At 42.5% G+C, this 15,379-nt stretch overlaps 1 protein-coding gene across 1 annotated transcript; it reads right to left on the minus strand.

The window, feature by feature from the left end:
- Window positions 1–10,608: 10,608 nt before the first annotated feature.
- On the minus strand, window positions 10,609–14,650 carry LOC106570861 (C-C motif chemokine 20). Its single transcript, XM_014143429.2, has 4 exons — window positions 14,356–14,650; window positions 12,576–12,699; window positions 12,085–12,199; window positions 10,609–11,399 (listed from the first exon to the last, which is right to left on the minus strand). The coding sequence occupies exons 1-4, from the start codon at window positions 14,420–14,422 to the stop codon at window positions 11,361–11,363; spliced, it is 345 nt and encodes a 114-aa protein (XP_013998904.2). The 5' UTR covers window positions 14,423–14,650; the 3' UTR covers window positions 10,609–11,360.
- Window positions 14,651–15,379: the final 729 nt, after the last annotated feature.

Consider the following 15,379-nt stretch of genomic DNA (forward strand, 5'->3'; position numbering starts at 1 on the left):
AGATGGCTACCTTGATATCTTCACTATTATTCAACAAAGTAGAAAATAGTCAAAATAAAGAAAAACCCTTGAATGAGTAGGTGTGTCCAAACTTTTGACTGGTACTGTATATACAAAAGTATGTGGACACCCCTTCAAATTAGTGGAAATAGCTATTTCAGCCACACCTGTTGCTGACAGGTGTATAAAATTGAGCACACTGCCAAGCAATCTCCATAGACAAACATTGGCAGTAAAAGGCCTTACTGAAGAGCTCAGTGACTTTCAACGTGGCAACATCATAGGATGCCACCTTTCCAACCAGTCAGTTTGTCAAATTTCTGCCCTGCTAGAGCTGCCCTGGTCAACTGAAAGTGCTGTTATTGTGAAGTGGAAACATTTAGGAGCAATAACAGCTCAGCCGTGAAGTGGTAGGCCACACAAGCGCACAGAATGTGACCGCCAAGTGCTGAAGCGTTTAACTTGTAAAAATCGTCTGTCCTCGGTTGCAACACTCACTATCGAGTTCGGAACTGCCTCTGGAAGCAACGTCAACACAATAACTATTCGTCGGGAGCTTCATGAAATGGGTTTCCATGGCTGAGCAGCAACAGAAGCCTAAGATCACCATGCACAATGCCAAGCGTCGGCTGGAGTGGTGTAAAGCTTGCAGCCATTGGACTCTGTAGCAGTGGAAACGCATTCTCTGGAGTGATGAATCACGCTTTACCATCTGTCATTCCGATGGATGAATCTCGGTTTCGTGGATGCCAGGAGAACGCTACCTGCCTGAATGCATAGTGCCAACTGTAAAATTTGGTGGAGGAGGAATAATGGTCTGAGGGTGTTTTCATGGTTCGAGCTAGGCCCCTTAGTTCCAGTGAAGGGAAATCTTAACTCCTCTGCACACAATGACATTCTAGATGATTCTGTGCTTCCAACTTTGTGGCAACTGTTTGGTGAAGGCCCTTTCCTGTTTCCGCATGACAATGCCCCCATACACAATCTGAGCTCCATAAAGAAATGGTTTGTCGAGGTCAGTGTGGAGGAACTTGACTGGCCTGCACAGAGCCCTGACCTCAACCCCATTGAACACATTTGGGATGAGTTGGAACGCTGACTGCCAGCCAGGCCTAATCCCCCAACATCAGTGCCTGCATCACAAATGCTCTTGTGGCTAAATGGAAGCAAGTCCCTGCAGCAATGTTCCAGCGTCTTGTGGAAAGCCTTTCCAGAAGACTGAACACTGTTTTAGCTGCAGAGGGGGGACCAACTCCGTATTAATGCCCATGATTTTGGAATGAGATGTTCGACGAGCATTTTGGTCATGTAGTGTACATGACTGTAAAGTGTCTGACTATAAAGTGACTGTTTATTCAGACGTAGTGTGGATAAGTATTTTGCTCACCCCATACATTGTGTTTCTCATCTCTCCCAAAGGAGGTGTATGAAAACTCCCACATGCCATAGCCTGGAGTTCTTTGGAAAAGCCCACCCTGGGAATGTTGAAAAAAATTCAAGTTTGTGTGTTAAGATGAAGTATGAGGAAATACTCCTACAGTCTGTACAGTATGGCCCCGTTCCCATTTATTTTAGCCCAGAGGAGGAGGGTGAGGGTCTCATGTTCAAGCCCAGTACTAGGCTTTTGTTAATTTCGTTTTTCCCCTATGCCAATCCCTGGCTTAACCATTCAGAATGAATCAATTTTATGAATTAATTTAACCTTTGAAATTTGACAAACATCTGTTGTGAGACCGGACAGCTTGTTGCTTTAAAACACCAGGTTCGGTTGTCACAGTTTTACAAGTCATTCATTGAAAGTATCCTAACATATTGTATCTGTTTCTAAGGATATGCTAATGTCTCAGAGAAATGCTAGTTTTTTGAGATTGCAACACACTTGTTGCGGAATTTGGCTCATTGTGTCACCTCTACACACAAGCCAAATAAGACAACACTTGGATAAACATCTCACTTCTATGTCAAAATAAAACTCTGCAATCAAAACCTAACAATCCTTTTTCAAAAGGGCATTTTTTGCAACAAAATTATACACACATGCACCATTTGAATTACTCTTCCAAAGCAGCAACACGCTGATGTACTTTTATACAAAACACTACTGTCTTTAGTACTTTGTATACCTTTAATGTTCTCATACAGGCTTCTGTGAAATATTATTCCAGAACAGTATATCTACTCACATTTCAATGAACACAAAAATAGAAAGGCTTTACAAAAAAATACAGTAGAATTACACTACAGTAATCAATACAATATGTTACAGTAAACTCACAGAAAGAAAAATAATTACAGTAATATTACGGTGCAGTGGTAAAAAAATAAAATAGAATTGTATGGGATGGGATGGATGGTTTATGGATCCTTCTGTTAGGGTCTGGTCACATCACCTCATCCACATCACAAGCAATGTCATCCCTGGCTAGGCAACGGGGAAAATGTTGCATTGCGTGCTGTATCCAACCCTGGACTGACCCCACCTCAATGTCTCTGCATGCCTCTTCCATTGTTTGCAGAAGAGCATGTGGTTGGCGGTCAAACACTTTCCAAGCCGATAAATAATTCCTCAATCAGATTGAGAAATAGGGAGTGAGGGGGCAAGTATACAACTGTGAAGTTATTGTGGTTGGTGAACCAGTCCCTGACCAGAGCAGCCCGGTGTAAACTAACATTATCCCAGATGACAACAAACCTGGCCTGCTCTGGTCTGTCCTATACAGCTGCATTATGTAGTGCGTCCAGAAATATGATTGTGTGCAGTATTGTAGGGACCTAGGGTGGCATGGTGATGGAGAACTCATTGCAGACTAATGGCTGCACACAAGGTGATATTTCCCCCGTGCTGCCCAGGGACGTACACAACGGCTCTTTTTCCTATAACATTTCTGCCCCGACACCTGGTTTTAGCTAGATTGAATCCAGCTTCAATGAAAATAAACTCATTAGGCTGTGCAGCTGCATCAAAGTCCAGGACTCACTCTAACAGAAGATGCATACGCTGTACAATGAATATGGTGTAACTCAAAACACAGGACTACAATGTGTTGGAGTGTGGGGTGGGTTGGGTCAGACACGACACATTGAGTCAAAACTACAACAGGCAAGGCAGGTGCCCCCACAGACAACAACCCCCCCCCCCCCCCCCCCAGAATGGGGGCACCACATACTGCTGTCTGGATGCATCCATGCCGTGCCAATAGGACACAATCTACTGCCATTACTGTATCACAGTATAGTACAGTGACACTTACAGTGGGGGAAATAAGTATTTGATCCCCTGCTGATTTTGTACGTTTGCCCACTGACAAAGAAATGATCAGTCTATAATTTTAATGGTAGGTTTATTTGAACAGTGAGAGACAGAATAACAACAAAAAAATCCAGAAAAACGCATGTCAAAAATGTTATAAAATGATTTGCATTTTAATGAGGGAAATAAGTATTTGACCCCCTCTCAATCAGAAAGATTTCTGGCCGTCAGGCCATGATTTATGACATGGTCCACCAAAGTGGCCCTAATGTCGTCGGAAATATGTCTCCGTCTATTGCCTGGTCCCCTTTGGCCTCTGCCTCTCACTGCCTCAATGTTTGCAAAGTTCTCACAAAAGAGGTGATCTTACCTGAGGTGATCTTACCTGAGGTCTATTTGTAGTGCTGAGGCTCAGACTAATTGGTGTTCAATTACTGTAGAAGTGTTTTCATGTGTGTGTGTGTGGGTGTTGCCAAATTCAGGTATGTTTTGCATTTCGAATAGAAGTGTTTTCCCAATGATTGCAAGTGACTTCAATTTTGTTCAAAGTGTCTAATGTAAGAAACAGTGTGTAGTGTTTTGAAAGTGTTTTGCAGAATTGTAAACAAATTGCTAAGCAGAAAATATTTTAGTACTTTTGGTGCCTTTGTTTAAGGCATGGATACAAAAGTTACGTTTTTGATGCTTTTGTCTGAGCATTCACTTTCAGTGTGTAAGCAATCGGCAAAAACAGTAATAAAATTGTTCGCTCTGCTAGTAAGGTGCTAGGGGTCAAGCAGACAGATGAGGAGGTTATTTATGACATAAGAGCCTTTCCAAAAGCCCACAAGGTAATGATGGAGCCCAGACATCCTCTTTACCAGAAGTTTGAGCTACTCCCCTCGGGGAGAATGAGGCCAAGCGATCATTTATCCCAGCGGCAGTAAGGCTCCTGAATGTTTAAAACCACCAGTAGGACCAGATGATCATTACAGTTTTTCACACACACACACACACGCACGCACACACACACACACACACACACACACACACACACACACACACACACACACACACACACACACACACACACACACACACACGCACGCACACACACACACGCACGCACGCACACACACACACACACACACACACACGCACACACAGACACACACGCACGTGCGCATGCACGCACGCACGCATGCACGCACACACACACACACACACACACACACACACACACACACACACTACCAGATCCTCTGTGTTAACCTCTACCACCAGTTCTATAAATCAGTTCTATTAAACAGTTCTATTAATCAGTTATATTACAGTTTTTCCCAATTGTTTACACACTAAAATCACCGAAACCTGAAACTCATGTCCCAAATCCCTAAACCAAGTCTGCAAAATTGCAAGCACAATTCCTGCTTTACAATCAGTTTTCAATTCTATATCACACTTTTTGCAAAACATTACCACAGTTCTCTACATTAGGCACAACATTCAAAATTTTAATATTTTTAGTCCCTTTGGAAGGCAACACCAATCCCAATGCCAAGCTCTATATACTAGTTGGCAACACCCACTCCTCACAGGTGTAAACACTAGTTGCTAAATTGTTCACTTAGAAATCAGAGCTTTAGCACTATAAAAGGCCACAGATGAGCTCTCCTGTTTTGGAGGAAAATGGAAGAAAATGGTGAAGCAAGAACTAGAGGTGAAGGAGTGAGACAAGGACGAAGGACATTTGTCTCAGATGAGATCAGGGCCACATTGGTTGACCATTTGTTCAACCATGGATTGAGTATGAGGGAGGCTGGGCAGAGAGTTCAGCCCAACCTGAGCCGCTACACGGTTGTATCTGTCATCTGTACATTTAGAAATGAGAACCGGTAAGTTACCTACCATCTACACTATTTTATTTTTTTATTTCACCTTTATTTAACCAGGTAGGCAAGTTGAGAGCAAGTTCTCATTTACAACTGCGACCTGGCCAAGATAAAGCAAAGCAGTTCGACACATACAACAACACAGAGTTACATATGGAGTATAACAAACATACAGTCAATAATACAGTAGAAAATAAGTATATATACAATGTAAGCAAATGAGGTGAGATAAGGGAGGTAAAGGCAATAAATAGGCCATAGTGGCAAAGTAAATACAATATAGCAATTAAAACACTGGAATGGTAGATTTGACAGTAGATGAGTGTGCAAAGTAGAAATACTGGGGTGCAAAGGAGCTAAATATATAAATAAATACAGTAGGGGAAGCGGTAGTTGTTTGGGCTATTTATAGATGGGCTATGTGCAGTGATCTGTGAGCTGCTCTGACAGCTGGTGCTTAAAGCTAGTGAGGGAGATAAGTGTTTCCAGTTTCAGAGATTTTTGTAGTTCTATGCTCTTTATGTATACTGCTCAAAAAAATAAAGGGAACACTTAAACAACACATCCTAGATCTGAATGAAAGAAATAATCTTATTAAATAGTTTTTTCTTTACATAGTTGAATGTGCTGACAACAAAATCACACAAAAATAATCAATGGAAATCCAGTTTATCAACCCATGGAGGTCTGGATTTGGAGTCACACTCAAAATTAAAGTGGAAAACCACACTACAGGCTGATCCAACTTTGATGTAATGTCCTTAAAACAAGTCAAAATGAGGCTCAGTAGTGTGTGTGGCCTCCACGTGCCTGTATGACCTCCCTACAACGCCTGGGCATGCTCCTGATGAGGTGGCGGATGGTCTCCTGAGGGATCTCCTCCCAGACCTGGACTAAAGCATCCGCCAACTCCTGGACAGTCTGTGGTGCAACGTGGAGTTGGTGGATGGAGCGAGACATGATGTCCCAGATGTGCTCAATTGGATTCAGGTCTGGGGAACGGGCGGGCCAGTCCATAGCATCAATGCCTTCCTCTTGCAGGAACTGCTGACACACTCCAGCCACATGAGGTCTAGCATTGTCTTGCATTAGGAGGAACCCAGGGCCAACCGCACCAGCATATGGTCTCACAAGGGGTCTGAGGATCTCATCTCGGTACCTAATGGCAGTCAGGCTACCTCTGGCGAGCACATGGAGGGCTGTGCGGCCCCCCAAAGAAATGCCACCCTACACCATGACTGACCCATCGCCAAACCGGTCATGCTGGAGGATGTTGCAGGCAGCAGAACGTTCTCCACGGCGTCTCCAGACTCTGTCACGTCTGTCACGTGCTCAGTGTGAACCTGCTTTCATCTGTGAAGAGCACAGGGCGCCAGTGGCGAATTTGCCAATCTTGGTGTTCTCTGGCAAATGCCAAACGTCCTGCACGGTGTTGTGCTGTAAGCACAACCCCCACCTGTGGACGTCGGGCCCTCATACCACCCTCATGGAGTCTGTTTCTGACCGTTTGAGCAGACACATGCACATTTGTGGCCTGCTGGAGGTCATTTTGCAGGGCTCTGGCAGTGCTTCTCCTGCTCCTCCTTGCACAAAGGCGGAGGTAGCGGTCCTGCTGCTGGGTTGTTGCCCTCCTACTGCCTCCTCCACATCTCCTGATGTACTGGCCTGTCTCCTGGTAGCGCCTCCATGCTCTGGACACTACGCTGACAGACACAGCAAACCTTCTTGCCACAGCTCGCATTGATGTGCCATCCTGGATGAGCTGCACTACCTGAGCCACTTGTGTGGGTTGTAGACTCTGTCTCATGCTACCACTAGAGTGAAAGCACCGCCAGCATTCAAAAGTGACCAAAACATCAGCCAGGAAGCATAGGAACTGAGAAGTGGTCTGTGGTTACCACCTGCAGAACCACTCCTTTATTCGGGGTGTCTTGCTAATTGCCTATAATTTCCACCTGTTGTCTATTCCATTTGCACAACAGCATGTGAAATTTATTGACAATCAGTGTTGCTTCCTAAGTGGACAGTTTGATTTCACAGAAGTGTGATTGACTTGGAGTTACATTGTGTTGTTTAAGTGTTCCCTTTATTTTTTTGAGCAGTGTATTTATACTGCAGTACGACATATCAGTAGGCCTATGTTACTCAGTGATTGTTGGCCAATGTTACTGTAATGTCATTTCATATTGAAAGAAAATAGATTATTTTAGCTTACTGTGACCAATCATATTTGGGTCTCCAGAACAGGAGCCCGCTTTTGTGAACATGGTGGTGGCAAACAATACCATTAGACTACGAGAAATCCAGAACCACATAATTGCAGACAAAACAATATTCAATAACATTCACCAGGTGGGATTGTCTACGTTGAACCGTGTATAGTTAGAGGTCAATCCCCTGTCAATCAATTGCAAGAAAATGAGCTTTAAAACTGCAAAATGTTCTTTTCACCCCATGACAAAATGTGCAGAATTGCAGGAAATAAGCTTTAACCCTGAAAAATTCTCTCCACCAACAAGAGGGGTGTGAACAGTTTGTGTCATGAACAGTGCTTGTGCCCATAGAAATAGATGCAACGTGCACAACGAGGCGCCGGATGTTCCCCAATGCTGGAAAGGGAAAGGGGATACCTAGTCAGTTGTACAACTGAATACCTTCAACTGAAATGTGTCTTCTGCATGGTCTTCCCTGTGGCTCAGTTGGTAGAGCATGGTGTGTGCAACGCCAGGGTTGTGGGTTTGTTTCCCACGGGGGGCCAGTACAAAATGCATGAAATGAAATGTATGTATTCACTACTGTAAGTCGCTCTGGATAAGAACGTCTGCTAAATGACTAAAATGTAAATGTATTACAATTCAACTGCATTTGGCTGAAACCGGTCTACAGGGTGCCATTTGAGAAAAACTCAGAGGGTTAAAGAACAGTGATATGACTATGTGCAAATAAGTACTATACTGTGAATTTACTATCATATCAGCACTGTATACACATTACAGTACTGTAATCCAGTGTATTGTGCCTCACCATATTGACTGTTCAAGGTCTATGTCACATATTGTCTTGTCTGTTTCAGAGAGTCTTGGAGCTGGATGCTGCTGCAATTCAGCATGTTTATATTTACATTGATGAGACTAGCTTCAACCTAGCCAGAAGAAGAGGACGGGGACTGAACATTATTGGTCACCGTGACATTGTGAATGTCCCTGGACAGCGTGGAGGCAATATCACCATGTGCGCAGCCGTTAGTCAGCAAGGCGTCCTCCATCACCATGCCAACCATGGTCCCTACAACACTGCCCTTCTCATCACATTCCTGGACACACTACATGGCATCCTCATTCCAGCCGAGCAGAGGGGTGGACCAGAGCAGCCCAGGTATGTTGTCTGGGACAACGTGAGTTTCCACCGGGCTGCTCTGGTCCGCAACTGGTTCATCGACCACCCACAATTTATTATTCAATACCTCTCACCGTATTCCCCATTCCTACACACAATTGAAGAGTTTTTGTTCGGCATGGCGATGGAAGGTGTATGACCACCATCCCCTCGCACGCATGCCTCTTCTCCAGGCAACGGAGGACGCACGTGGTGAAGTTGATGTGGGGGCTTTTGGCGGCTGTATCCATCACTCCAGAAGATTCTTTCCCCGCTGTTTAGCCAGGGAGAACATTGCATGTGATGTAGATGAGGTGCTGTGGCCAGACCAAAATAGGAGGCAGGATGCAGCCTAATGTCTTTTTTCTTACATTTTTGTATGTGTTTTTGTGTTTTTTTTTGTTTTTGATTTTGAAAGAATTAGCCACTTTCTTTTTTTTGTGTGCAGAAAACACTTTATCTTACTGAATGTTTTCCTGGTTTTCTCCTCTTGGGTATGGAAAGTGTCATATACAAAACACAAGTGTTCAAAAATGCTATATTATGGAAATAAATTACAATGTTTTTGTTACTGTAGTGCATTTGTGTGTTTATTTATGCATATTTGAGTAGGCATACAGTACTGTAACAATATTTTACAACTGCCTACAGTGTAACACTGAAAATGCAAAATACATAAATGATGGGATATTCATAGTAGAGTTTCGTGTTGAGCACATCAGTGTGTTGGTTGGTAGACAGAGCTATTCATATGACGTGTGCTGCTACAAAAACCTATTGTAAAGAGAACAGTTTGAATGTAGTGTTTGCTTTTGCTAGAGATTTGTAGAGTTTTGTATTTAGAGTTTTGGGAAAATGGCCCAAAGATTCAGCAAACAGGGGTGTAAACAATTGTGGAAAACTAAACTTCCTACCTGTATTTATCCTCTGTATAAGACAGAGGACAATCTTCCGTTATGTATGCACAGAGCCGCAACCAATACTTCACCACAATAAAGTTATCTTATTGTGTGTTTCATTGACGGCACGTAATCAACATTTTATGGACTGTGAAATTAATTTTGTCAATCTAGATGACATGCTAGAAGGAGAACAGGATGAGTGAACCTCTTCGCTGGAAAGGAAGTCATGGCATGCTTGTTTTCCCATCCACCCCCTTCTCAAGATGTTTAAACACATATCTCCAAAGAAAAATACTATAAACTGTGTATTCTGACGTAGTGTTACGTATTGTACTCCCCCATATTTTGTTTCATCTCTCCCAAAGGAGGTGTGAAAACTCCCAGATGTCATAGCCTGGAGTTCTATGGAAAAACACGCCTTGTAAATGTTGCAATACATTCAAGTGTGTGTTAAAATGAAGTATGAAGCAATACTCCTACAGTCTGGCCCAGTTCCCATTTTGTGTGTGTGTGTGTTCCAGTATTCTTAGTTTTCTCTCAGTTCACAGATTTCTAATCACAAGGTGGCTGAGCTCTACTCTTGTTTGCTATAACTTCTTCTTTTGTTTGGCTGTACCTCTATTTGGTAAGGCTTTAGCTTTCACTGTAGTTTTCATTTCAGATGTATTTTTCTCGCCTACTCTCGCTCTCTCTCCCTCGCTTGCTCTCGCTCTCTGTCTCTATTGCTATAATAAACACCCCCCAAAAATGCCTTTCTTTGTGTAATAGGCTTCTGGAAATAGCCCCTAGTTGTAAAAAATTATTCAGCAATTTTAAACAGAAGTGTAGATAAAGATGGATTTTTTTTAGTTCTGGGGACTTCTATTTGGACTCTCAATGTCTGAATCAAAAACAAACTCTTATCCGCATCCCAACATATTCCCTCCATAGTGCACTTCTTTTAACCAGGACAAATAGGGTGCCAATTAGGATGCACTCTAAACCTGCACCAATAGCTGTAGCTAGGGACTACAACACCTTTTATAAATGTTAAACCCATAAATGGACCAGTCACTTTACAGTTCCTTAAATTTCATCTACTCAATGTTTCATTTGTATCCTTCAAAATAGACAACAGCAGGGTATCAATTAACTACAATATTTTACCTTTTGAGTTTAGTCATTAAAGGTCTCATTTAATTCAAAAAGGAATTCAAGTTCACTCAAAATCTTGATTTGACAGTCATTAAAAAGATCAATGAAAATATATATTTATTAAATGCAAAGTTCACAAAAAGGTAGAAAATGTTTGATTGTCTCTGAGTTTAATTTAAAGATGGGTGTTTGAACCAGCTGCTAGTATGTTTTGACCCCTGACCTTTAACCCCTGACTTATGACCTTTAAGCTATAGGGCACTCTCCTCAGCCCAGGCGTTGCTGAAACCTGACCATGCCTGGATAGGTATTTCACATATCAGCTAGCTAAACACATTATGTTGTAGCTTTGTGATCTAAAGGCACCATTGAAAATGAGTCCCTGGTCTCAATGGGGCTCCCCTGATTATATACATGTTAATAAAATAGTTGTTTTATTACTTTTGAAATCCCAGACTGTAGCTTTAAGGTTCCCATGTGGGGTCAAAGCTAATTTACTCTTTCTGGACTGTTATTTATCATTTTGTCACTTAAAAAAAATATATATAGTACATGAATGTGCCACTGAGAAACAACATGGTCTGCTGGGTAAAAACTGAAGACAGAAGGAAACAACATGGCATGCTGGATAAAAACCGAAGATGGAAGGAAACTGAAAAAGTGCACTAGTGGAAGGAGGAATCACATTTTTCCATTCATTTTTTTTTTTTTACTTCTCCCACCCCTGTCCCCCCCACACACTTGGAATGTCCTTTCATTGTTCTATGGACCAGGAGAAGGGGGGTGGAGGTGGTGGTGAGGGTGGAGGGACGGGGTCCAATTGGGACTTTAGGAATGCTTGGGCTTCACCTTCCTACAGCGTTTACCCTGCAAACACACAGATACACACAGACAGTGTTAGATCAGTTGGAGTTTGTGAACGTTAGGGCTGGATTTAATCCGAATCGCAGAAGTATTGCGGAAGATTAATGCTAGATTTAAATTTAAAAGGCAATGTTTTCTGGAGACCGCATTCACTGTAAACGTTGCATATGTAGGCTCAATCAGAAATGTTTTTGACATTTTTTGGGCAGATCGTCCACGATACGGATTAAATCCAACCCTTAGTCTTCAGGACAATTACACAACGTAAGAGTAACGTAACATGTTGCTAAAATATGTAGTCTAAGAGACAATTTACACTTGATCTGAATATGTGGTCAGAGGCTCCCTATAGATGGTGTGATGCAATTGCGCAGCTTCAGGAGGCACACAGAGGCCAAATTTAGCTCTGAATCCCCTTCGCCGTGCACCTCTCAAATGTTGCAATAATGCAGAAGGCTCCCGATAGCTCCGCGTTGACACGATTGGTTGACAGTAGGTGGGGGGCGGGAAGTACTGTATAAACACAAACTCACTTCCTTGACAACTTAATTCACAACAGCTCTGCGCTGCTCGGCGAAGCGCAATAGGTATGCATTCCCTGACTTCTGCAGAGGCCGTATCACTGTAAATACTGTACGGCCAATGCCGACATCGAACTGAGCGTGGAGTCTAAGTGAGAGCAGCATACCTTGAAGTTGGTGTTGTGGCACATCTTGGTCGGCTTGTCCAAGTGTTTAATCAGGTTAGTAACCCAGGCAGGGCCAGTAGGGGCACACAGCTTATGTCCCTTTCTGGTGTGGAAGCTGTAACACAATACAAGCACTACATCAGTACAGACCATCATTTATATACAACCATACTATCAGTTGGAGTGTTCACCGCACTGCTAGTTAGGCCAATCCAATCCTCTCGGATCTCCAGGAAGACTTAGGATTGGACACTGGTGGCATTCCAGGACGACCACATTACAGTCGCTCTGTGTGGTTACATGCCATGTCATTGACCGTTCAGTCAGATATCAGATTGCTGTATCATCTGATGAGTCTAGCTGATATGTTAAAGACTTATCCAGGCATTGTGAAATCTGTCAGTTGACTGCAATGTGGTCAGCCTGGAACGTGGCCTAAGTCTTTAAGCGAATACCTGAACTTCCGGTCTCTTAGTCAATAGGATACTCACACCACGGCGTCAATGGAGCAGCCTTGACCCCTAACCTGAGGCTGGTAACCCGTGACAACGCGTTGTGGGATCTCTTTTTTACTGACCTCCAGACAGCAGTCCATCACCATCTGGCCCTGAGTCACTGAGAGAGGAGAGAAAGAGAATTTACAAAAACATTGAACTCTGTTAAACACTCAAGCAGATAATTGCCTCAACAACAACTAACGTTGTAAAGTTTTAGAGAATTAGTGATGGAGAAATAAGGAGACAGATTGAGGGATAGGAGACAGATTAGGCGATAGGACACAGATGAAGGGATAGGAGACAGATGGAGGGATACGAGAGGATTGGGTGTGTGTGTGTGTGTGTGTGTGTGTGTGTGTGTGTGTGTGTGTGTGTGTGTGTGTGTGTGTGTGCTGCACTTGACTCTAAGGCCCTTCCATAGAAACACCCACATTTTGGACTGAAATAGCAAGGATAAAACATTGGACAGTGTGAATGACCCTGTTTCACACACACACACACACACACACACACACACACACACACACACACACACACACACACACACACACACACACACACACAAGAGAGGGAGAGAGAGAGAGAAATGGTTAAAGATGGAAAGAGAGAGGGGAGAGAGATAAAGAGACAGGAAGCAGAGGGATAGATTGCTTATCATATGTTAATGATGTGACACTAGTTATGATGTGACACTAGTAATGATGTGACACTAGTAATGATGTGACACTAGTTATGATGTGACACTAGTAATGATGTGACACTAGTTATGATGTGACACTAGTAATGATGTGACACTAGGTAATGCTGTGACACTAGTTATGATGTGACACTAGTTATGATGTGACACTAGTTATGATGTGACACTAGGTAATGAAGTGACACTAGGTAATGAAGTGACACTAGTTATGATGTGACACTAGTTATGATGTGACACTAGTTATGATGTGACACTAGTTATGATGTGACACTAGTTATGATGTGACACTAGGTAATGATGGATGCTGTCTGCCCGGGGATTCCCCCATGGAAGCATTTTCTAGTGTTTGTTTGTGTGTGTTTGTGTGCGTGCAGTGTTGGAAAAAGTACCCAATTGTCATACCTGAGTAAAAGTAAAGATACCTTAATAGAAAATGACTCAAGTAAAAGTGAAAGTCACCTCGTAAAATACTACTTGAGTAAAAGTCTAAAAGTATTTTGTTTTTAAATATACTTAAGTATCAAAAATAAAATGTATTTGCTAAAATATACGTTTCAGAAGTAAAAGTATAAATCTTTTAAAATTCCTTATATTAAGAAAACCAGACAGCACGATTTTCTTGTTTTTTAAATGTACAGATAGCAAGGGGGACACTCCAACATCATCTACAAACAAAGCATGTGTTTAGTGAGTCTGTCAGATCAGAGACAGTAGAGATGAGCATGGGTCTTCTCTTCATAAGTGCATGAATTGGACCATTTTCCTGTCCTGCTAAGCATTCAAAATGATACTTTTGGGTGTCATAGAAAATGTACGGAGTAAAAAGTACATTATTTCTTTAGGAATGTAGTGAACTAAAAATAAAAGTTGACAAAATTAAAGTACAGATACCCAAAAAAACTATTTAAGTAATACTTTAAAGTATTTTTACTTAAGTACTTTACTCCACTGTGTGCATGTGTGTACTAGTTTATCTGTGTACCTTGTCTTCCAGTAATGAACAGCATAAAAAAGACATATCTGCATCCCGTCATGATGATAAAGTAACCAACCTGTCCAGGAACAGAGAGGACTTACCCTGGTAGCAGACGCAGAGGAACAGAACAGAGAAGAGGATCTTGGCACTGTCCATGGTAGACACCATGATGGGTCACTGATAACCTGAGCTTTACGGAGGTGTCTGGACTAACACTGAGTGAAGATCTCTTCCAGAGAACAGAAGAAATGTATGTGTGAAATGTAGATTATGTCTGTTTGTGAATCTCTGTAAAGGTTTCCTCGGTCTGTCTGTCTTCCCCTGATGTTAAGCTCTGCTGTGTGACAAGACTATGTCTGCTCTGTGATGAGAACCTCTCTGTTACTCTGTGTTTATAGACTCCATTAAGTTTCACTTTTAGTCACACACCCCCATGTGTGTGTGTGTGTGTGTGTGTGTGTGTGTGTGTGTTTGTGAGAGTGTGTGTGTGTGTTCGTGCGTGTGTGCAATCTAGCTTCAGGGCAATTCCCAAGATTTGATATGTAAATCTGCGCCTCTCCATTTAGTATAATCCATAACCTTACGTTTGGTTACATTATGAATATAATAGCAGCCGTACAATATAATATGAATTAGAGGACGTATAGTAATTATACGTCTTACCTGGTCGTACAATATCATACGAATTGGATGATGTAAATTGATCATACAACTTGGAGGTTTTATAGGTTTTTCTCTGAGACCAGGCTGCTTGTTGCGTTGTAACAACAAAGGAAATTTACGGGGAGAATTTATATTGGTAGTTAGGGGAACTTCTCTGCACTACATTAACTGTCTGTAAAGTATCAATCTGTTAAGATCTTACACATAACCTCTAAGGCACTGCATGGCCTTGCCCCATCATATCTAACAGACATGCACATTTCATACAACCCAAAGAGGGGTCTCCAATCCCAAGGAGTCGGTCTGTTTAATGTACCTAGATGCAGGACCGAGGAGGCGGTCTGTTTAATGTACCTAGATGCAGGGCCGAGGAGGCGGTCTGTTTAATGTACCTAGATGCAGGGCCGAGGAGGCGGTCTGTTTAATGTACCTAGATGCAGGACCGAGGAGGCGGTCTGTTTA

Source organism: Salmo salar, chromosome ssa15 (assembly GCF_905237065.1).
Source record: "Salmo salar chromosome ssa15, Ssal_v3.1, whole genome shotgun sequence".
NCBI classification, from domain to species: Eukaryota; Metazoa; Chordata; class Actinopteri; order Salmoniformes; family Salmonidae; genus Salmo; species Salmo salar.